Below are 25711 nucleotides of genomic sequence, written 5' to 3'. Positions count from 1 at the left end.
ACACTTGTACTGGAAATGACATTAAACAATCTTGAAATTTGAACAACCTATCGGTCTCATTCTCCAACTTATTTTTCCCTAAACCATCGTCTTTCATATAGCCATCAACTCCCACACACTGAGTTCTGCAACCCATCAACGTAAGGGCAATTTAGAGTAGCCAGTTAACCATGGGTGGGAGGAAATGGATTTTTAGAGAAAATATCATGTTGCTTTTTGTTGGGGTTTGATGCAAGCAAAGTGACCATTATGTTTCCCATATTACAAATTAAATATCCTTTAAAAGTATATGACTGGCTGTAAAATGCTTTTCAGTTAACTCAAGCGGGTATCATGTAATTACTACAAGCTCTTTATATTTTTCTTTTAATTTTAATATCCTCTGAAGAAATACACACCAAAGAGTTTGACTGCAGTATACGTTTAAGGCTACTACACTGTAAACCATAGAGAAACCTACAGCGTATTACAGACTACAAATTGCAGTAATTTGTACTGGAAACTCAAAAAATGCAGTGTAATATTATATGGCAAGTTTTTATATAAAAATGATTAGCATTCATGGTGCTTATGCACAATTTAACTTCAGCCTGTTTTACATGTTAGTCTTTCAGACAATTTCTTTCCCAAGAAATTCAGAGATCATGTCTGTGTGGTGTGTTTTTTCTGCAACTGGATGGAGTGCCACTCAGTGGCTATATCTAGAAACTTGACAGAACTGGCTGAGAAAACACAGCCCATTAGGTTCCAACTGCACCACCTCTTGGTCAAAGGCAGGCAAGTGGGACAGGCAAATATTTCTTTTTGTGTGCCAGGAAGGGAAGCAAGGGCAGACAGAGGCCACCAAATTAAAAAGAAAACACTGTAGATTAATAGAAACAAATTTTCATAACTGGCTGTCACAGGCACTGAGCACACAGAAAGCTAACATTAAGTAAAGAGAAGAAACCAGAAAATAAATGTCTCTTGTTAACTGCAGTCTCCACACCTGACTCGGGTCAGGTACCAGAGAACAATGATGTAAAACTATGCTTCACTGGCTAAAGGTCATTCAAAGCTGCTGACAGCCAGGAGATTTAGTCAACAGTCTGGGGCAACTAGAAAATTGTTGGCAACACTAATATCATTTTTTTTTCTAAAAAAAGCTGCAGTAGCAGTTTCATAAAGGGAAACGTGAACATGACTGTTCAGCAACATAAAAAGTTGCTCAACAGAACAGCTTTCTGAGTAACAGCCAGAAGTAAGGCTTTTGGCAGAAGACCAGACTAAAGATTTAATTAGCCCCCACCCAACAATGGCGAACAGCAGAGAGAGGGAAAGAAAAGTATCTCCTTGGCTCAAGTTGGTTTTCAGCCTTCTTACTCCATTATAAAGCCAGTTGGATTAATGAGTGGAGTAAACTCACTGAGCTAGCAACAAAAATTTAACTGGGGAAGGAGTAAGCAGACAGGCTGATGACACCCTCTGATTTGTGGTAGCTGACCGCAGTATTATTGAAGTCCCTGTTTTTTCATAAGTTCAACTAATGCAACTAAAGTCTTCACAGTTATACGGGCTTTGACTTAACTTTGCGATTAGTTACATTATGGAGCATGGTTAAAGACACGTTAAAGCCAGAACTAATTTTACAGACCCCATGACTGCTGGCTTCAACCTCTATGGAATTTGTAACAGTATAGGTGATTTACTGTGAGAATATCACACCACAGCAGGACATGGAACTGTGTGTGACATTGATCACATCCTGCTCTTTGACATTGTCATGAATAAATTAAAGGCTACAGCAGACAGGGAAAGAGTGAGCACAGAAATAGAATAAAACTTGTTAACATATGCTGGACAAATGGCACAAGTGGGAAAGTTTTACTTTGGAGTCAGACCTGTTGAAGGTGGATGGCATACAGCACCACAACATGCTTACAGACAGGATTCTCCTCACAGGAGTAGTATCCAATGCATAAGTGATGGATTTAAATTAATTTGCTGATGGGAATGAGCACCAGAATGAAATAGAAATGGGATACTAAAGATTAAAAAATGCTCCAGAATAAAGATATCCAGAAATGAGATCAACATGACAGAGTAGACTGTATGCACATAAATGTCTGGAACATGGAAAATAAGATGTGGTGACTTCTGAATAATAGAAATTTAGTTCCAAAGAGGGACTGAGAAATTAATGAACTGGGCTATAAGGTGTTCAGGAAAGACAGGGAAGAATAACTAATACAGGGATGTAGCATTCAAATGGGCAACAACAGTGCTGAAGAATAATGTAGTTGAAAGGGAAATCAAAGAAAGAGACTGAGTAGAATTAAGAAGAAACAGAAAACTTATTAGTCTATTGGATGCATTCAATAGGATGAAAGGTGTAGGAGACAAAATAAACAAGTTAGCAGGGAAAGCTCAAAGATGTGAGGATTACAGTTGTATAAAAGAGGACATTAATTATCAAAACATCTATTTGAAGAGTAACAGTACATGTTTGAAGGCCTAGGACTACCTAAAATGTAAACAAGGAAACTACCAGCCAAACAGAAAGCAGCACAATATAATCTAGCTCTTTTCAAAGAAGACCAGTTTAGAACAATTTTAAAAAAGGAAATACTTCTCTGGAAGGCAGCTGATTTCAAATTGCAAAGTGTCTTAGCCCAGGTAGATAATAATCAACTTTGATAGGAACAAACAATGAACAACAGGAGACGTGCAAGGAAATGATTCAGGTACACAGTAATTTTTGAAGGGAGAAAGGTATGGCACCCAAAGCTAGAAGTCCCTGGATGGAATACAAATTGAGATTGGAAGATCAAAGGGAAGTTTGTAATGAATGTAAAAATAACACAGTAGATATCAGAGGGAATATCAAACTGACTGGTTACATCACCATATAGTATGGGGGCAACAATGCACAGGATTGGAAAAAGCTACAAGGGTTGTAGACCCAGCCAGCTCCATCATGAGCACTCGCCTCCCCACCACAGCCGGGCTTCCATAAGGCGATGTCTTAGAAAGCATCCATCATTGAGGACCCCCGCCATCCAGGACATGCCCTCTTCTCATTGATACCGTCAGGGATGTGGCACAGAAGCCAGAAGACTCACAATGAATATTTTAGCAACAGCTTCTTCCTCTCCGCCATCAGATTTCTGAACGCTCTGTAGACCCACAAACAGTACCTCACCATTTTCCTCTCTTTTTGCATTATTTATTGTAAATATTTCTTATTGTAATGTATAGCAAGTTTTTATGCATTACACTGTACTGCGGCCGCAAAACAACAAATTTCGTGACCTTTATCAGTGATAATAAGACTAATTCTGATTTGTATTGGAGATTTTAAAAAAATGGAATTCAGGGGTTAAATGAAAAACAAATTACTGGCCTATTAAAATGGGAAAGCCAAGATATTTTATAAATGCATTCAAATTAAGAGGAATATAAATGGAAGGGGAGAGTCAATTAGGGAATTGAAAGGAGACTATTTTGTGAATGAAACAGTATGGCTCGGATACTAAATGAAGGCTTTGTATCTAGTTCCGCCAGAAGGAATAACAATGGCATTAGAGATGGCAGAGCTCAAAATAGACAAGACACTACCTGAGCAAGGTAGAACCCAAGTTATCGACAAAAGTGTGGGTGCTTGTAATGTTCTTCAGATACATAACGGCACCAGACAATTGAGGCACTTTAAACACAAATTTAACAAGAGGTGGAACAAACCCAGCAATTGCAATTCTGGAGATAGGACACAGTCAAAATCTGTGACAAAATTAATCAACAGTTGGGAAAATATGGGCTAATAAATGTAAACCAGCAAGATACCTTTGATGGAAATTGTGTTTGACTTACTTCATTGAGTTCTATGATGAAGAAATTGATGTGAATATAGACTTATAATGGACTTGTTTGTGAAACTGAAGCCCATGGGATTAAAGGGACAGTGACAGTCTGAATACAAAACCTGCTTGGGGTCAGAAGGCAGACATTCTTGTTGAATGACTGATTTACCCAAAATGGAGAGAAGTATGTGGTGGTACTCTCCAGGGCTCACTTTAACATTTCTGTCTGATTGTGTGCAGCACAGGGGCTAAGCCTCAGCACTGGCTTTACGCTGCATTCATAAATCCATTGACAGCTGGTGAATCACTGATCCCAACCCTCAGGTCATTGAAACAGAGATTCAGGAAACCAAAGGCTTGTGAATGTTTTTCCATTCATGCATGTAGCACCGTTTAAAAACAAACATTTTTTCACATTTACAACAGAAGCATTTGCATATTGAATATTATTCTAAAAGTAGTAAAACAATCTATCTGGTTTTCTTATAGCAGTTACAAGATCTAGTTTTGGGCAATAAAGGTGAAAAGATACGATTCAGTGGGGGACCACTGGGTGATCATAAGGTCATAGCAAATTTAGAATAATTCTAGATGAAAGAAATTACTTAGTTATAAGGCAGCCAACTTCATATTATGAAAATGGACTTAGCCCAGGAAAATGATGATTAAAAATTGGTAAGAAAAACTGTTTAAAAATGGGAGCACTTTGAAGACATAATCCAGGTACAAACTAGATCGTCTTATGATGGCCGAAAACAACAGCATCCAAAGATCTGCATGGGGAACATAGTGCTTGTATCTGCAGGATCAGCAGACCAGCAGGCTTCTGAACCTGAGACAGTGCTACCTTTTGGACTCTATAGCAGCAAGAAGCAGTCACATCTGGTGACAGCAGGGTGCAAGTTGCCAACACTAGAACTGCCAGCTTGGACTCCCACAGGATACTCAACCAAGTTCCAGAAGACGCAGGAGCAGAATTAGCCCATTCGGCCCACTGAGTCTGCTCCATCATGTGATCATGGCTGATTTATTATCCATCTCAGCCCCATTCTCCCGCCATCTACCCCTAATCTTTGATGCCCTAGCTACTCAAGAACCTATCAACCTCTGCTTTAAATATACCCAATAACTTGGCCTCCACAGTGACAATGAATTCCACAGATTCTCCACCCTCTGGTCCAAGACTCCTACACTATTGACATGCCCTCTCAACGTTCACTCTATCTAGGCCTTCCAATATTTGACACATTTTAAATGACATCCCCCTTATTCTTCGAAGCTTCAGTGTTCCTATGAGATCTGTGCCTGCATATTTTCGCAGGAGTGTGGAACTGAATGTACAACTTTAAAGTGGGGACATGAACATATGCACCTTAAGTTGAACACAAATACATTAGAGGACAGAAACACATACACTTAGTGGCCACTCTATTAGGTACATCTGCTTGTTAAAGTAAACATCCAGTTAGCCAATCATATGGCAGCAATTCAATGCACAAAAGCATGCCGACATGGTCAAGATTTCAGTTGTTGCTTAGACCAATGATCAGAATGGGAAAGAAATGTGATCAAACTGACTTTGATTGTGGAATGACTGTTAGTGCCAGATGGGGTGGTTTGAGTATATCAGAAACTGCTGATCATTTGGGATTGTCATGCACAAGTCACTAACGCTTACAGAGAATGCTGCAAAAACAAAAAAAAACACCAACAACACACAGCAAGGGCAGTTTTGTGAGGGAAAACATCTATTTAATGAGAATGGCTAGACTGGTACAAGCTGACAGGAAAGCAGCAGTCACTCAAAAAAACACATAATACAACAGTGGTGTGTAGAAGAGCATCTCCGAATGCACAATATGTTAAATCTTGAAGCAGACGGACTACAGCAGAAGACCACACCGGGTTCCACTCCTGTACCTAATAAAGTGGCAACCAAGTGTAGAGAAAGCTATCAAAAAAGCACAATAGACCTTTGGCTTTATTATAAAGAGAAAGTGAGAAAGCCATGTTTATAAGTTTTTTATATAAAACACAGGATGGATCTTAGATATTCATTCTGACAACTGCACTTTAGGACAAATGAGAAGATCTTGGGAGAGGGTGCAGAAGAGATTTACCAGAATGGTTCCATAGATATAATATGATAGACATAGAAAGACTAGGGAAAATTAAGCTAGTTTTTCATTGCAGCAAAAGAATTAACAGATTGTTTAATCGGTGGCTCAGGACCACGAATGGTTTTAACAGAATGGCAGAAAGGTCAGCAATACATTTAAGGTGAAGAGCAAACAAACCAAGGGAGAACTAAAAGGTCTTCAACTCTAAATGTAACCATTTTCTTTCCATAAAGTTCTGCCTTTCCAGAAATTTCCGCTCATTTCATATATACAGATTCAGCACTTGGTTCAATTTCACTGTTGAGAATTTTTTAATCAACATATGGAGCTGTGATTTGAACACATTATCTTAAAAAATGGCAGCAGGTTCAATAGCAAATTCCGAAGAGAACTAGATACCTAAAAAACACTTGCATGCCTATAAAATTAACTGGATAGCTACACCCAAGAGCCAGCATTGACCCAATGGGCTGAATAGCTTCCTCCTGCATTGTAAAATTAAAGCAGAGAAGTGCATAGATGAATAATGATGGTAGGGTCACCTTTGCCCGACTTCTGTATGGTGCACAGTCTGTAATGAATTAAGATTGTGTCGGGTGCCCTTACAGAGATATTGCAATTCATAGAACAGTACAGCACAGAAACAGGCTCTTTGGCCCACGATGTTGTGTAGAATTAATTAAATAATTAACTAAATTAGTCCCATCTGCCTACAGAAGTTCATTCTCTACATTCTCCTATGCCTATCATCTCTATCATATTTGCCTTCACTACCACCCCTTGGAGTGCATTTCAGGCACCTACCACTGCATAAAAACAACTTGCTCTGCACATCTTCTTGTGAACTTAGCCCCTCTAATTCATCAGACATTTCAACCCTCAGTAAAAGATACCAGCCGGCTCCTCTAACTGTACCTCTCAAACTTACAAACTTCTATCAGGTCTGCAATTAGCCTTTGCCACTCAAGAGAAAACTTGGTTCGCCCAACTTTTCATAACACACTGTTCAATCCAGGCAGCATCTTAGTAAGTCTCTTCTGCACCTTCTCCAAAGCCTCCGCATCCTTCAACCAATGAAGCGACCAGAAATGAATGCAATACTCTAGATGTGGCCCAACCCAGAGCTTTATAAAGATGCCACATAACTTCCTGACTCTGGAATTCAATGCCTTAATTAATAAACGTAAGCGTGCCATACAACTTCTTTATCACCCTGTTAACCGTGCCGCCATTTTCAGGGCAGAATGAACTTGGATTTCAAGATCCCTCTGTATAGACAGACCTGAAGTGCTGGGTGCATGTCCTGAAAATAGTTGTGATGAGGTTATACTCTTTAACAAAGAGCGTTTCTCTTGAACTTGTATCAATGATTCAGGAACACCTGCTTCCCTTCTGCCATTAGATTTCTGAATGGACATTGAACCCATGAACATTACCTCACTACTTTTTTGCACTACTTACTTAATTTAACTTTATTTATGCATTTATTAGCTTTTATTATTATGCATTACAACATACTGCTGCTGTATAACATTCACAACATATACCGGTGATATTAAACCTGATTCTGATTCAACTAAAGCTAGTTGTCCACTGTCTTTCATACCTAGTACTAATGACCATCCAAAACTTTTGAACAGTAAACATCACACTTCGCAAGCTAAAAGCAAAATTATTTTCCACTTTTCCTCCTCCTCCCCCCCCCAATAAAATATCCCATTTCAGAGTTTCTGAGAAGTGGATTCTTAAAACTTCCATTCAGATATTGTGCAGATTTCGCAAGCTCTTCAAGTAAAACATCAGAAGTCAAAGGAAGTCTGAACTTTTTTGGTAATTGTTGATTGCATCTGCAGCACTGATGGAAAACGAAAACTAAGTACACCTTCAGATCACCTAAGAAGTGAGGATAGAGAATATTTGGACCTAGGTACGGACAGTTATCTTGTACCTCTCAGAGTTTATTTATATTGCAACCTCACGTAACCATAAGATGAAAGCACCCAGGTAAACCTCACCTTTCACCCAAACACATCAAGTGTTTCTTCCATAACACTCTTACCTGGCAGAAGAGATGATGAGCTGGGAGTCTTTATACGCTATAAGATAACCCTGGTTTTCTGGATTGTGAACTGTGACCTGTTTCAAAACATAAATTGTAAGTAAGTACATTTACCTTGACAGCACCATCAAACTTCTGGATGGAAGTCAAGACATTCATTTGGCAAACACCCTATAGACCACGAGTTCAATCTCAGTATTCAATATCTAAATCAAGGAAAACACAACAGCAAAATGCAACACATTGTAACAGAGACTGGCAGCTCAGTCACTTAACTGGCATTTCAGCTCCCATTGTATAGAGAGCCTGTGAAGTATATTGTTATAGCAACATTAACTCTCATTGTTTCCATACTAATGACGATGGAAAAGCCATCATTTTTAACTCAGAACCCCTAAATGGGATTGTAAATCTACTGGTATAACATAGCAAGCTACTTCAAAAGACCCAATCCAAACATCTCATCCATTGTCCTACTGGGCTGAGGTGCTGTGATGAAGTATCAGACCTCATGGTGACATGCTCAGTCAAGAGAAGTAGATTGTAGTCCACAAGGACAGGGCCACTTCTGACCTGAAAAAGGCCAGCACAATTGAAATTGTGCAGCTCACTGCCCTGAGAACTGAACCTTAGATTTAGAAAATATAGGTGGATGAATGATAAGAGTGCAGCATGCATCTCCACTATGGTTGGGACAGAGCTGGTGGCATTTATGACAAACGAGACACCCCATAAAGTTCAGAATCGATTTTCCTTTGTTATATTTTCAAGGAAGTACAGAAAGTGGATAGTATAGATGATTGAGGACTCGACAAAAAAGTGAGAGCTTTAGATTCCCTGGGATATTAGCAGGGTTTCTGAGGGAGCTGGAGCCAGTACAGATCAGCCACATCGAAACTAAATAGAATTGTAATTAAGGTTCAGTCGGAAAGTATGCTCATGCTGTTGGAGGGAGGAGAAGGGTGAAGGAAAAGGAATGGCATGGATATTGTGCTGTTACATGGCAACAAAGAAAACACAGATGCAAAGGTGATCTGAAATAGCATTGAAGAAACAGAATGGCTTTAGACCTAACAAAAAGACAGTACAGTTGGGTGCAGTGTAAATATAGATGCACAAAACAATAAATAAGATTAATGAGCTGCAGGTACAATTAACGATATGAATTATGATGTAGCAATAGCAAAGATCTGGTCACAGGAACATAGAAAGGACTAAATTCGATGAATAGAAAGGCTACAGTAAAATGCATTTGCAAGGAAACTTCAGATGCGTAATGTAGATTTGTGATACTGGGCAGCTTCAAGTAGGCTAAAGAGATGGATTGTTCAGAAAGGTTTTTCTTATGTTTCTGAAACAATGAGGAAGGACAGATTGGAGATTTTGGCCCCGAGGAACAAAAATATCAATTGGAATGAATATCAGGGGAGGTACATTTAAGAAACAATGATCATATAATGGAAAATACTATTGATCTCCAAGATGTACAGCAACCAGAGAAGGGATCGATACAGTGTGAGGAGAGCAATCTGGTGGGATAAATTGGAATTAAAGACTGGCAAGAAAAGTAGTTAAACAAGGAAGGTCTCCACTAGATCATTTCCCAAAAGGGAGACAAAGTGGGCATTTGTACTCCCTGGATATCTGAGGAGACAGAATTAAGTAAAAGCAAGAAGTGTTCGACAGATGATGGGTTAATAGCCAGACCTATCAGTAAACATGTTTAGAAGTCAACAAGACAGTAACAGATTAATAGGCAGAGCATCTGAAGTATCCAAAACAAAAAAAAAACCCATAAAAGCATGGAAATAGGAAAAGAGGAGTGACGTGACTAACCAGAGACCAAAAAAAACTAATCATAGAAGCAGAGGGCATGGATGAGTTCAAAACTACAAGTGGATAAATCATCTAGTCAATAGAAACCAATTCAGTTCAGTGAAAATAGAAACTTCATTAGTATTGGTCATAACCTTATCAAACATCTGATGGTACAGTGTTGATGGCCAGAGATTGGGGAATTGCAAATACATGCTCTAAAAAAGAAGGGTGCAAGAATAAACTCAACACAATAGGCCAGGCAGGTTAATTCAATGGAAGTACCTCCAGTAGGGGTGTATGGGGTGTCAGGGAGGGGTAGCAGCTCTGGTGGGGGGAACATGTCGTGTCCTTTTCAAGGCAATTAGTCCACCTTTGGTCTCCACCTGGCACTCAGCTCTCATCTGTGGCTCCCCGTAGCTGTTTGCATGCGACAGCGGCCACACCCTGGGCAATGGCTTTGACAAGCCGGCTAAACTAGATGAGGGTAGCCGACGGGTCTCAAACCCTCGGTGAGATAAGGAGTTGTCTATCCCAGCATGTGAAGACAGATTCCAGCATGTGAAGACAGATTCCAGCAGATTAAGCGGACGAGACTAATGGAAGGTCCAACGGTCAAGAAGGCAGTCTCTGCAAGCGTCGTGGAACGTGTAGAAGACATCCTGGTCATCCACTGCGCCTAGTCCCATCTCCAGCCGTCTCGACTCTGTCTTGCCACTGGATCCAGATGGGAATTGGGAAGAGACAGTGAGGCTGACGCTGTGCAACTCTCCCTCACTTAAGTCCAAATCATGCGCTAGTCTCAACACCATCAAATGGTGTTGAGGTCCTCATCGACATCGACAATGGACAAGCACCTTCAGCAATGATCATTGAGGGACAGAATTAACAGTCATTTGGACAACTCTAGATTGATTAGAGATAACTCAGATTAAAGAACTGAGGAGTAAAGTGCAGTTGAATGTGTGCACATTTCTTTCAAAAAAGAGTAGTGTAGTGGTTAGCAAAACGCTTTACGATCCGTGTTCAATTCCCGCCACTGCCTGTCAGGGGTTTGCACGTTCTCCCTCGTGACTGCGTTGATTTCCTCTGGGTGTTTCTGTTTCTTCTCACATTCCAAAGACGTACCTGTGGAAGGTTAATTGGTCCTTGTAAATTGTGCCGCAATTAAACTAGGATTAAATTGGGGGATTACTGGGCAGCGTGGCTCGAAGGGCCAGAAGGGGCTACTCCATGTTGTATCTCAAATAAATAACAATATTTGAAGAATTACCTCAGGAGTAAAACCCACAGGATTAAAATGGCTATTGTAGCACGGAAAGAGAATTAGCTCAGTGACAAAGAACAGCAGTGAGACAGCAATTTTTCAGATGAACATAGTGATGTTCCTCAGTTTTGGTACTAGGACCAGTGATTTTCTTAGACTGTATCATGATTTGCAGTTGGATGCAACGGGCATAATTTTCAAATTTGAAGATGAAAATACTTTGAAACATAGTATATTTGAGAGGTATACAGAATTTTGAGGGTATAGAATAGATGAATGCATGCAAGCAAGCTTTTCCCCCCTCAGGTTAGGTGAGACTAGAGCTAGAGGTCATAGGTCTAGGGTGAAAGCTGAAATAATTAAGGGGAATCTGAGGGGGCTTTATTTCATTTAGTATGAGTGTGGAACGAGCTGCCAGTTGAAGTGACAGATGCAGGTCCAATTATAATATATGGAGAAGCTTGGATAGGTAGATGAATGAGAGGGGTATGGAGAACTATGGTCCTGGTGAGGGTAGATGGGACAGCAGAAAGCCAGGCCGGTACGGAATGGAAGGCTCGAAGGGCCTGTTACTGTGCTGTAGTGTTCTATGACTCTAATGGATGTGAAAATATATGGGCTTCATGGGATTAAAAAGGCCACCTGGCTGCTGAAAACACCACACAGAAACTGGCCCTTTGAGCCATCTAGTCTATGTTGAAAGTTAAACAGAAAAATGAGAAGTATTTAATTTTGATGGGAAAGAAGGAGAAATTATATAAATTGGAAGGTATAATACTACACAATGTAAAAGGACACAATCTGAGAATACAAATACAAATGGAAGGTCAGATTGAGAATGGCGTGAAATACGAGGACAATGAAGTTACAGTGAACTATTATGAAACACTAGATCGGTGTCAAATGGGGTGCAGAGTCCAGTTCTGGGTACCTCACCTTTGACAAGATGACTGCTTTTAATGATGTGAATAGGTGAAGAAAAACTGGGTTAAAATTTGAAAAGAAAAAGGTCAGTGGGTAAGTGGGATGAGATAGCTTGCTGCTGCTTAGAACCCGGCATGGATGTGCCAAATTATCTCTTCCTATGCTGAAAGCCTATTTTTCTGTGAACGCTTACATCAGAAAGGAGTATAAATGGAGCCCTGTGTACTAATTACAGACAAGGAATTGATATTTAGTGATGCTGTTTAGATATCTGGAAGAAACATTCCTCTATTCTGTCAAACACTGTTGAGTGTTATGCTCAAAATACAAATTAAAAATGGATGCCGTGCATCAATGTCACACTTACACTTTCCAACACACGTAAACAGCGCTCTGCACCCCATAATGATGCAACCAGTTTGTCCTCCTCTTCATTTTCACTTAACTGATCCACACATTCTTTTACTGTTAAAGCAGAATAAGAATTAACTTGGTTATGTTTAACTTGTTCTCCTCTCAAACTAACTGACCACTAAAGTAACTGATCAGGAAACTGAGTTCCAACCCCAGAAAAATTACCCAAATGAATTCCCACTGGGAAGGTAAAAAACATGATGCCAGATCACAAATTCCTGGTGTATCAAAATCCACTGAACTGGCAAGTACAGATACTTTCATAGAATTAAAAAGTTCAGTTTTTTTTTTGCAATACATCCAACTGATAATTCTTCAGGAGGAAACAAGAACAGATCCAAAAATATTAATTTTACTTGACTGATTAACTTAATAAAGAGGTATGGGAAGCCAGGACTCCCTGAAATAGGGCTGCTTCAAATGAGCCCAAGATATGGTTGGGAGACCTGAACCAGCTCTCCATATCCCTATAAGGCTGCTCCCCAAGACCAGAACCACCTTTACTATAGTTTCCCCTCACCCCAAACTTCATCTTGGTGCCCATTGGATGATTCTTCTGTCCACCCCCACCCATCCTTTGGAGATATTCTGTTCGCTCATTGATATCAGACAAAGATCCAGAAAACATCTCGACCAACTGCCACCCAAACACCATAGGAGACCCAAATCACACATCTGTCCACTAGCACATTGAAGACTGCTTCATGCTATCCATGACATTATATACTAGTCACTCAGGACAATGAAGTCAAACTCTTCGGTGACTAATCCAGAGTTATGTGCTGCCAAGGAACTAAGAGCCATTGTTTAGATGTGAAATGACAAGACCATAGGCCCATAAGATATAGGGGCAGAATTAAGCCATTTGGACTATCAAGTTTGCTCTGCCATGTCATCATGGCTGATCCAATTTTCTACTCAGGCCCAATCTTCTGTCTTCTCCCCATATCCCTTCATGCCCTGACCAATCAAGAATCTATGAACCTCTGCCTTAAATATATATAAGACTTGGTCTCCACATCTGCCTGTGGCAAAGATTCACTACTCTCTGGCTAAAACAATTCCACCTCATTTCTGAGATGATGTCCTCTGGTCTTAGACTCTCCCACCACTGGAAACATATTCTGCACATCCACTCTATCAAGGCCTTTCACCGTTTGAAAGGCTTCAATGAAGTCACCCCTCATTCTTCTGAACTCTAGTGAATTCAGGCCGAGAGCTATCAAACACTCTTCATATGACAAGCCATTCAATCATTTTCAGAAATGATGAAGGCAATCATCCAGCATGCAGATATGCCTAACAGCACTAACTCAGATGCACACATCTATAAGGAGGAATGGCCAGCTGGTCTTGATATACTCTACTGCACAGTGTATTATACTCATGCATGGACAGGCAGCCATATAGCCAGGTGCTGGATGTTCAACTATTATTGCTGAAATTGTGTGGGCGATTCCAACAATACACCATGTTTAGTACCTAACTAGAATGGAGGTCTCAATGGAACAATAATGTCTGCAGCTACCAAGCTATAGAAGTAGTACCTGGATAACACATCCATCACTAAATTGATGAAGAAAAGCAGAAAAGGCTGGAAATTTTCAGGCTGCAACTGATGACAGAAACAGAATTCACGCTGAAGCTGATGATCTTGCACAATGGTGTCTTTCTTCATTGATGCTGTGAACCTGTGACTATTTCCAGCATTTTCTCTTTACGTTTCAGATTTTTAGCATCTGCAGATAATTGCTTTTTAATTTTAAAAAATATGAACATCCCTAAACAGGAAAAGGATATTGATGAAAATTCAAAAGCCAATTACTGCTATAGAGTTCAAACAGCAGCATACACTGCAAAATAGTGCCTACTTGATTATAACAGATACCACAAACCAGCTTCAAAACTTGGACATTAATATACAGTTGCAATAAAGTTTGTGAGCCCTTTGCAATGGTTTTCTGCATTAATTACTCATGAAATGTGGTCTGATCTTCATCCAAGTCACAATAACAGACAGACAATCTGCCTAAACTAATAACACAAAACAATTGTACTTCCCATCAATATTGAGTACACCATTTAAACAATCACAGTCTAGGTTCGAAAAGGTATGTGGACCTCTGGGGTAATGTCTTCTACAAAAGCTATTTGGAGCCAGGTGTTCCAATAATGAGATGAGATTGGAGGTGTGGATTGTAATATACTCAATACTGATATGAAGTAGTACAATTGTTTGTGTTATTAGTTTAGGCAGATTGTGTTTGACTGTTACTGTGACTTAGATGAAAATCAGACCACATTTTATGAGTCCTGCTCTATAAAAAAAGCCACACAAAGTCAGGTTACTGACAGAGATAGCTCTTCTCAAGAAAGATCTGTGTATGTGCACCATGCCTCAATCAAAACAACTTCCAGAGAATCTTAGAGGAAGAATTGCAGAGAAGCATCAAGCTGGAAAAGGTTTCAAAAGCGCCTGAGTGTTCAAAATTGGCTACAAATGGAGGAAATTCAGTACTGCTACTACTCTCCCTAGAAGAGGGTATCCTACAAAGATCACATCAAAAGCACAACGTGCAATGCTGAAGGAGGTGAAAAAGAACCCGGGTAACAGCAAAAGACCTGCAGAAATCTCTAGAACTTGCTAAAGTCTCCGTTCGTGTGTCCACTATAAGAAAAAGAACGGTGTTCAGGGAAGGACATCACGGAGGAAACCACTGCTCTCTCTCTAAAAAAAAAAAAAAAAATTGCTTGGCAGAAATGCACATCGCTATGTTTGTTGGAAAAGGGGCACTACACACCAACACCAAAGACTCATCCCAACTGTGAAGCATGGTGGAAGGAGCATCATGGCTTGGAGTTGCTTTGCTGCCTCATGGCCTGGACAGCTTGCAAATCATTGAGGAACAGTGAAATCAAAATTGTATCATGACATTTTACAGAATGCCAGGGCAGCAGTCTATCAGCTGAAGCTTAATAGAAGTTGAAAGACAAGAGTAAATCAGTAAGAGATTGGTTTAAAAAGAAGAAACTTTGTGTTCTGTAATAGCTAAGTCAGAGTCCACACCTTAACCTAATTGAAGAAATGGTCTAAAATTCCTCCTCACCATTGTGCAAGTCTGATCAACAGCTCCAGGAAACATTTGGTGAAGGTTATTGCTGTTAGAGGAGGTTCTACCAGCTATTAAATACAAGGGTTCACATACATTTTCCAGCCTGGACTATGAATGATTAAACAATGTGTTCAATAAGGACACGAAATGTATAATTGTTGTGTGGTATTAGTTAAGTCAGATTGTGTTTGTCTATTATTGTGATGCAGATGAAGATCAGACCATATTTTGAGTAATTAATGCAGAAAACCAGGTAATTGCAAAGGGTTCACAAACTTTTTCTTGCAACTATATAACGATTGCTACCACTGGCATATGATATGAGAAGGAAGAATTATGCTCACAATTGAAGAGATTGCACAAACATAATAATATTCATGTACCTTTATCTACAATATGGTCCAATCCTCCTAGGAGTCTCAATTCCTCTTTAAACCAGTCACCTGCTCGTTTGGATGTGAGGGAGAGCAGTGTCTCCATTGCCAAGTGTCCCGTCTATCCAAAAGAAAACAGAATTAGCTCTAAAAAGAAGAAAGGCACATCTCAATCCCGTAAGCACTTTAATTACCTCTGGTCTCACAAAATAATGCAATATTCTGTTGGACAATACAAGCAGTAGGCATGAATCAGACATCATCCATAATGAAAGCAGACAGAATTGTGTCCTTTCTCCCTTCTCCCAGATTAACACTTCTACCTTCACTTGATTCCTATGACAGTATGAGAGCCACGGAAATGAACAATGATCATTTGAAGTCCAACATCAATTGAGTCTCTTGTCACTTGACCTTCCTTGCTGGTAATGGTTAAGAAAAATCTTGATTTTGGACTACCTTTCCCTGTCCTTGCCATGTGCTGTTGTAGTTTGCATTGTTTAACCCCATAAAGATCGATGATTGCTGATAGCCCTGAAATACTGAAAATGCCAGTGGGCCAGAATACATAAAGCTAGCTAGCAGAAGCACAATGCACCCAGAATACAAATCTATCATTTTCCAATGGAATTGTACAAGTTTATCTGTCATTTGTAATTGGATAATTAACAGTTATGGTTTAAGGATTTGGAATATAAATGCTCAATGAATGTACTGAAATTCTTGATTTAATGATGGTGAAACAGACCATCATTATGAATAACTTCAACTATCCAGTTCAAATGACCTCCCATGTTCAAAAGAACATGATAGGTAGAGTTAAAGGGAGAGATGAGGAGAGAGGTGTTATTGGAGAAATTCTGTTTCAAAAATGAAAGTGGAATCACAGAAAGGCTGCATCTCCTGAACAGTTGCACATTCCCACAACTTAGACTGGCGACAGCTGAACTCAGTCTCCTGTAGCCCTTTCCTCCCCTAGCTGTTTTGCATTCTTGTAACCTTTCACCTGTAACTTCACCATTCCTTCTCTCATGATTAGCTTCCCCCTTCAACCCATCTGCATCCTGTGGGACCCTCCTCCTTTATGTCAATCAATTTCTTACATAACACACTCGTTAAAGGTCCAACTAATATCCTCTCTACCCTTATTCACCAGACATTGCAAACACACCACTCTCCTCCTCTTTCCATGATATGTATCCTCTCCTTCTCCCTCCACCCTCCTCTCCACTGCCAAGTTCCACTTCCTCCTCCACCCACCATTCACAAGGTGACCCCAGCAACTTCAAGTGCCAACTGTCAGTCAAGCTTGGTATCAAGTGCGGAATGCCCACTTTGATTAACTGATGTTTTGTCAAGAAACTTTTGTGCAAAGGATCTTGATAACAGCATACGGTGAAAAAGGAGACAAATGCAATTACATCCTCTGTCCATTCCCAAATGCTCTGAGTCACAAACAGGCTAGACAAAGCAGTTTTCATACCAATTAGGATAATGGTGAACAACATGAAATTTTAGAACTACCCAGTATCTTTTGTTTTGTTGACACTGTTATCAATGAGAACCTCCTCAAAGGATTCCAGATTGCTAAATGATTTTATATCACAGCTGCCTTGCTGAGATTATCCCCTGGATTACGACTATAGTAATTTAACAGCCTTGTCATCACTGTGCTGCTTTAACAAGAAAAAAATTATGGACTTGTCATAATGTTGCTTTAGCTGGGCTTTGCTGCAATGCTCCTGTCTGACTCTCAACAGCAAAACTGCAATGCTAATCAAGAGAATAGAGAAGTTTGTAAAAAGTCAAGGCAGGACATTATATTCACTTGTACGTTAATAACTTGATAGGCAGCAACTCAGTATTGGCTGAGCCGAGTCAAGAATATGAGCAAACACTAGATGACAGAGAAACTACGGCCTACCAGAGTTATCTACAGCAACACTTTGACTTCAGGAAGTACCAATAAGCCACTGGATGTAAAGAAAGTACTTCCCTTAAACTGTGAATAAAGAAGATACATACAAAGGTGTTTCGTCTTACCGTGATATTCTCTAAATCCAGATGCCTGTTGTGAACAGTTTCACAGAGCTTGCGGATTTTCTCTTTTATCTTTTTCATTTCTTTCTCATTCAGCTGACGTGAGCATGGGTCCTGATCCAACTCTAGGAGGCGAATCATCAAGTCCAGACTGGCTCGATCCAAGTCCATATTCAGTCGGTCTCGGCTCAGGATGTACATTAGTGCGGCCGTGCAAAGAGCTAGATTCTGACAATTCAATGCAAAATCTGTGAGAGATGCTCAACAAATGGGCACATACTTAAAAATGTAGAACACTCAGCAAGTATACCAAATTCTCACTAGGGGTGGACTTTCAATGACCAACAACAAAGACATTGACATTACTGAGACCTCTGGCAGTACCACTAAGATTGCCAACGACATATAGTGTTTAACTTCCACATGGATATCAACATATATACTCGCAAGATGAAGCATCCAAACACTTTGGACTCTGGCTCAAGTCACAAGCTTATTCATGTTCCCAACCTCTGGAATTCCTGAACCTAGCCACACACTCAGCCTACACTTTGGACCCTGGTTCAAGTTGCAAACCTACTCAAGTTCTTGATCCTGACTCCAATTACACTCGACTAGTGATGTTTGACTATCTGCCAGCACAAGATATCCCTGCAATCCATGTCAGATAGGATTTGTCAGACTCCATAGGAAAGGGCTCTGAAAGAACTCACCATAATTACCAACATTCCCAGTAATGCGTGGCAGGCTTTGTGAGTACATGGATTTGTGGACAGCAAGTCAATGGATAGTGTATGCTATTCAGTATTACTATATATATTCAATTATGTAGCATGACTATGAAGAAGTGAATGTGGGTATACTTGTACATTTTGATGTACATTATTTTTAAATCAAAGTCAGAAATCTGTAAAATAAAGGGGCAAGCATACCCTAGAGTAAAGTTTCCAGATGAGGAGCTAAGGACCTGAACATCAGAAGAAAAGTAATTACGTACTCCCAATCAGGAGATAGAGCAAGCTGTTTAGTTAGGAGCAGAAACCCATCAAAGGATTCTGACAGATTAAGTAAAAGGGAACATCATTACAGATGCAATTCAATATTATCCACTTAGATCAGAGTGAACTTTCAGAACGATGGGACAATGGGAGCCACTGAGGAACAGAGAGACAGAGGCATCTGGGTGCAGAAATCATCAGCTGTGACCATTCCTCCACTGTTCCCATGCTTAATGGCATACACTGGTTCAAGGATTAAAATAACATGAACACCATCAATCATTGTCATCATCAGAGAGGAGGTACAGAAGCCTGAAGACACATACTCAATGTTTTAGGAACAGCTCCTTCCCCCCCCAACAACAGATTTCTTAACAGACAATGAACCCATGAACACTACCTCACAGTTTTTGCACATATACATATATAGATAGATATACATATGCATGTACTGTATGTCAGTGATAAAAACCTGATGCTAAACATTTAATTGAAGATACTTTGTGTCTGAACTCTATGCTATTTGACACTCTAGTCATCTCACAAAATCTCCTCTAACCTACAGATTGCTGTGTTCTTCCAGTTCTACTTATTGTGCCTGTCACTGCTTTTAATTGCTTCACCACTGCCAGCCACATCTCAGCTGTCAAAGCTGTAAGCTCCAGCATTCTTTTTTAAATCTCTCCTGCCCTCTCTGTTCATAAGCCCATCTAATTAACTAATCATGTAAATTCCAGTCTAATACTTGCATACTTTGGAACTTAAATGATGTGCCACAAAAATTGTCTTTGATAGACCTTCCTCTAAATATTGAGAAGATCTTACCTGGTTCTTTTGTGCATCATCCAGTGTCTTGAAGACCATGGCTACCATCCCATGAGCTCTTAGGTGCATTCGGAAACTGGGCATGGCACACTTGGTGGCCAAGCTGATAATACTGAAAGACAAAATAAATGCAAGACTTAAAGGGAGGTATGAACCTTCTCAGGAACAAAAAGCTACAATATGAATTGGAACAAAAACCTGAGATGCTGAAATCTGAGACAAAATCAGGAAACCTGAGATGCTGAAATCTGAGACAAAATCAGGAAACCCTGCAAGTACTCCACACTTCAAGCAGCACCTGTGAAGAGATAAATTAACTCAGTGTTTCGGAGTCTTGGTCACGAATGGGCCAAGACAAAGAATAGGTACTGTTCCTTAAACTCACACTGGGCACTGTGAAGGCTGAAAACAGATCAAAGTAGGAATGAGATGAAGAATTAAAGTAAATAGCAAATAGAATCTCTCTTGCAAAGGAATAACCTAATTCCCTTTTTGGTTTCTCCAATGCCGAGACCACAGTTAGCATATTACATTTAGTGCTCAATTGTTTCAACAAATAAACTATTTTATTTCTTTCTGACATCAAATATTGCAAACTCCAACAGTTCCTGAATTGCAGTTCTCCTTAAGATCTTTCTATCGCTTCAATGTATTTTGACCCATTCTCCTTACAGTCACACCTCATTCTATTTTCATCACAATTTCTTCCTCTTTTCCAACACTCAGAAGAGGCTTGACCTCATGCCCCAATGTCACCATCTGACATGCCATTGAGTGTTATCACGCCACTTTCACTTGAAGTCCTTACTCTGGATTGAGGACCTTATCTCCTGTCTCCAGACTTCACAATCCAATGGTCTTTTTACCCTTCCTTTGTTGATTCATCAGTAAATGCAGATATTATATTGTTTATCTCAACTATTCTACTGCCCATGCTTTATCCTATCTCCCACCCCAGACTTGGAACAACCTGCTCACCACAGCCAGTGCTGTGGTAGTTTGATTCACCAGTATCTTTCACAGAAGTATCAGCTCAGACACTTCCTCATAAAAGCCACAACCTTACTGAATACGAGATTATTGACCAACCTCACTTCATCTGTAGATCAACATTGGACAATCTCAAACTGCCTGTTTTCCCCCTCCCCTGTGGGAGGGGAAATTGTGGCCACCCACAATTAAGACGATCCTGGTAGACCCACTATTTCAGCCTACATTCACCCCACAAAACTTATTTCTTCTTTCATTAAAATATTCTACCTTCTCTTATCCTGTCCCTTCCCACCTACATCCATGATACCACTTGGATAGTTTCCAGATGCTGACCTGCTAACTTTTACCATGTATATAATCCTATATCATCTCATACAAGGGGAGTTAGAGGCCCCTTCACTTCCTTCTTCAACAGAGGCCCAACCAGTCCCCTTCTATTGCCACTTTTATTCACCCATTGAATTCTCTCTTACAAGAACAACCTCACCTTCAACTTGACTCATTTGCACGAAGATAAAAAGTACAGCTATGTGAACTATTGTGGGCCCAAGTTGTGCATCCCTCTTCAAGGTATTTGTGAAACGATTCTTGTTGCTGTTCTATTAAACAGCCCTCACTTTATTTCATTATATTGCAAAGTGCATTGACATTGCTTCCTACACACCCACAGTGTGAAATTTCATTAATTTTCCTAGTAATATCCATCCTACTCATTTTCACATGGATAATACATATGTGCGTTTTCCCTTTGATTTATCAACATACATTTTGGTAAATAGGTTCATGACTAATACCCACTATAAGCCAGCTGAGTCCCACAGCTGTCTCTACTGAACCTCTTTCCATCTTGCTTTCTGTAAGCCTACACCTTAACTTCTTTATCTCCCCCAGCGTTCACTTGGCAGAAAACACGCCATATTGTGTTTGACTGCAGACTGCTACAACATTCATGGACTCAGGGCCTTGGACTCTATGTTTTGTGTGACTATATTTTACTGATATCATATGTGCTATATGTACCTTGGGCTATGTATGACTGTTGATACTGTATTTTGCATCTTGGCCCCAGTGTAATGCTGTTTCATTTGGCTGTGTTCATGGGTCTTCATACATAGTTGAATGACAAGTAAACCTGATCTTGAACTTTGCCATAGCTGCTCTAATGATGAGATTTCCTATGGCAGCGATTTTATGATGTCTTCTTTTTCCTTAACTGCAACTTCATCTCTACTATAGTTGACAGGGCTTCATCCCTGTGTTCATTTCCTGCTTTCACCCCTCTCCTACAGATCGCACAACTGGAGTTCCTTGTCCTCCCCATTTGGTGGAAATCCAACCCATTTTATTCCCTTCCTTCTTTCAGCGTCAAGGGGACTGTTCTTTTTGCTCTTCCATATCATCCATCACTCCCTTTTCCCAGTACTTCCACATACAACCATTGGAGAAATAACACTTGCTCTTTAAACCTCTTCCTCTCCAACCATCCAAGGGCCCAAACAGTCCATCAAGAGGCAAAACATCTGCACTTTTTCCAATTAAGTGTATAGCACAGAGTCACAGAACTATACAGCCTTTCAGCTCAACTCTCATGTCAACTAACTGAGCTAATCCCATTTTCCTGCATTTGCTTCATAGCTCTATAAACCTCTTTTCTCAATGTATCTGCCCAAATGTCTTTTAAATGTAGTTATACCTGCCTTTGACATTCCTTCTGGCAGCTTGTATCACATACATACCACCTCTGTACGAAAAAGGTGTTGCTGTTGCTCTCACTTGAAAGCTATGCCACAGGTTTTGGACTCCCCTTCCCTGAGAAAAAGACCAAATGGCCTAGGAGCAGAATCAGGCCATTCAGCCCATTGAACCTGCTTCATCATTCCATCAAGGCTGATTTGTTATTCCACTCAGCACCAGTCTCCTGCCTTCTCCCTATAACCATTAATGCCCTGACTAAGCAAGAACTTATCAACCTTTGCTTTAAATATACTCAAAAACTTGGCCTCCATAGCTTCCTGTGGCAATGAGTTCCACAGATTCACTACCCTTTGGCTAAAGAAATTCCTCATCTCTTCTAAATGGGCAACCCACTATTGAGGCTATTCCCTCTGGACCTAGACTCACCTACTTTAGGAAATACCCTCCCCACATCCACATCTTTCAATACTCAATAGATTTCAATGAGACCCCCCCTCATTCTTCTACATTCCAAAAAGTACAGGTCCAAAGCCATTTAACGCACCTCAAATGTTCACCATTTCATTCCCAAAATTATTCTCGTGAACTTCCTCTGGATCCTCGCCAATGCCAGCACATCTTTTCTTAGTTAAGAGCCCTAAAACTGCTCAAAATATTCTAAGTACAGTCTGACCAATGCCTTATATAGGCTCAGCATTATAACCCTGCTCTTATATTCTAGTCTTTTCAAAATGAATGCAAACAATGTATTTACCTCTGACTCAACCTGCACTACACTTCCTTACATTACATTCCACCTGCCACTTCTGTTCTAAATCTCCCAATTTAAGCCCTTTTGCAGATTCCCTGCTCCATCAACACTTCTTGCCATTCCACTTATCTTCATATTGTCTGCAAACCTGGCCACAAAGCTACAATTCTGGCATCCAAATCATTGACGTACAACATATAAAGAAGTGGCCCCAACACCAAACATGCGGAACACCACTAGTCATCAGCAACCAACCAGAGAAGGCTCCCTTTATTCCATCTCTTTGTCTCATGCCAGTCAGTCAACCTTCTATCAATACTAGTACCTTTCCTGTAATACAATGGGCTCTCATCTTGTTAAGCAGCCTCATGTGTGGCACCTTGTCAAAAGTCTTCTGAAAATCCAAGTAAACAACATCCACAACTCACAAGAACACAAGTAGGCCATTCGGTCCATCGGCTCCTTTAACTATCTTGCCTGTTATTTTCTTCAAAAAATTCCAACAGATTTGTCATTTAAGGTTTCCCCTCAGGGAAACCAGGACTTTGGCCTACTTTATCATGCGCCTCCAAGTACCCTGAAACCTCATCCTTAATAATGGACTCCAACATCTTCCCAACCACTGAGTCAGGCTAACTGTACTAGTGCCTCGAAAATCTCTTCTGCTACCTTGTCCAGAATGTTGGGGTGTAGTTCATCTGGACTTATCTACCTTCAGAACTTTCAGCTTCCCAAGTACCTTCCCTTAGTAATAGCAAAAACACTCACTCTATCTGCTGAGATGCTTGAACTTCTGGGATACTGCTTGTGTCTTCCACAGTGAAAACGGACACAAAATACATATTCAGTTCGTCCGCCATTTCCTTGTCCCCATTACTACCTTTCCATCAGTCTGATCTCCACTCTCACTTCTTTTTTGCTCTTTATAACTGAAAAAACACCAATACTGTCACCCTCTGGCCTCCTATGCTCCCATGGATAATAGTCCTTGGCCAAATGACCTCCTCTTATAAGTCAAACCTTCTACTCCCAGTAATATCCTCATAAATTTTTTGTTTAATGACAAATGCGAGATCACGGATAGCAAGATAGAAGGCGCTGGCACTAACAAACAATGTTCTTATAACTACTGACAGGTACTGATATAACATATATCACCACCTATCAACAGCACTATGTATTAATAGTACTTAATTGTGGATTGAAACTGAACTGTTTTATCTTCCCTTCCAAAATCAAATTCCATAGTGAAATAAAGCCATATTAAATACCATTACCTAGCAACCCAATAAACAAAAACAGAGAAGTTTGAACTCCACTGTGAGCTGCAGTGCGATTGCCATTACCAAGTTTATTTTTAGTCATAACTGAGCTGGATTTGCCAGGTACTGTGTTCAATTAGTACACAATGACTAAGCAGAGATTTGCTCAGTGCAGCAGTGATATCAGATTATTGGCAGTTTAATAAGTGATTGCTAAAATACAATCAAACCACAATAGTATAATGGTTATCACAGTCCATGTGAATCTAAACTTTCAACTTGAATATTCTGTAACAATTACTGTACAGTGTGAATATATTCACAGGCTTCCATAATATATGAAGCTTTAGCATAACTACATCGATTAAAGAATGACAATTAGTTCAAATCTCCTTTTGTCCAGTGCCCAATGACACATCAATGATTATATGCTGCCTTGCCTCTTCTGCAATCTGCTTCCAACACTGAATCACCATACTTAGCACAATACAGGTGTCCCCCGCTTTTTGAACGTTCGCTTTACGAAACCTCACTGTTACGAAAGACCTACATTAGTACCGTTTTCACCAACAGAAGGTTTTTTCACTGTTACAAAAAAAGCAGCGCGCAAAAAATGGCGGCGTGCGAAAAAAAAAGCAGGGCTTGCCCCGGGCAGCCAAGCTCCTCCCCCAGAACTGCATTCTAGCCGCTATTGCTTAAACACGTGCTTTATCTTGATTTATTTTGTGCGTCCGTTAGCAAGATGAGTTCTAAGGTATTGGAAAAGCCTAAAAGAGCTTGTAAGGGTGTTACACTTAGCGTAAAGCTAGACATAATTAAGCGTTTCGATCGTGGTGAACTTGCCTGCATCCACCATTCGCACTATTTATACGCAGAGAGAAAAAATCTTGAAAGCTGTCGATGTTACTGTTGATTCTGCTCGTAGCAAAGTGGTCTCTCTTAGTCGGCATCCAGTAATGGATAAAATAGAAAGTCTATTGCTTGAGTGGATTGATGGGTGCACAAAATGTGGTGTTCCTTTAAGTTATCTTATACTTAAGGAAAAAATCAGTCAGTCTTTTTAATAAGCTGAAACAGAAAGCACTGGCCGATGGTGATGTAAGTGTTGCAAAAGTGGAATTTAAAGGTAGTCACAGGTGGTTTTCATAGTTTACTGGAGAGAGTGCTTCAGCTGACACTGAAGCTGCCGAAAGGTTTCCAGCAGAACTGAAGAAAATAATTA

At 40.1% G+C, this 25711-nt stretch overlaps 1 protein-coding gene across 2 annotated transcripts in view; it reads right to left on the bottom strand.

Annotated features, from left to right (window-relative positions):
• LOC140212077 (wings apart-like protein homolog) overlaps positions 1–25711 on the bottom strand; it is a 187237-nt gene that overhangs the window by 43540 nt on the left and 117986 nt on the right. For both annotated transcript variants that reach the window (XM_072282570.1, XM_072282569.1), the window contains 5 exons: positions 19789–19900; positions 17969–18193; positions 15935–16046; positions 12392–12489; positions 8019–8095 (listed from right to left, as the gene is read on the bottom strand). In XM_072282570.1, the coding sequence (XP_072138671.1) occupies positions 8019–8095; positions 12392–12489; positions 15935–16046; positions 17969–18193; positions 19789–19900 (624 nt within the window). The remainder of the gene's footprint in view (positions 1–8018; positions 8096–12391; positions 12490–15934; positions 16047–17968; positions 18194–19788; positions 19901–25711) is intronic.

This window comes from Mobula birostris, chromosome 18 (assembly GCF_030028105.1).
Source record: "Mobula birostris isolate sMobBir1 chromosome 18, sMobBir1.hap1, whole genome shotgun sequence".
NCBI lineage: Eukaryota > Metazoa > Chordata > Chondrichthyes > Myliobatiformes > Myliobatidae > Mobula > Mobula birostris.
The sequence above is the reverse complement of the archived record's forward strand: the minus strand, read 5'-3'. Positions and strand labels throughout refer to the sequence as shown.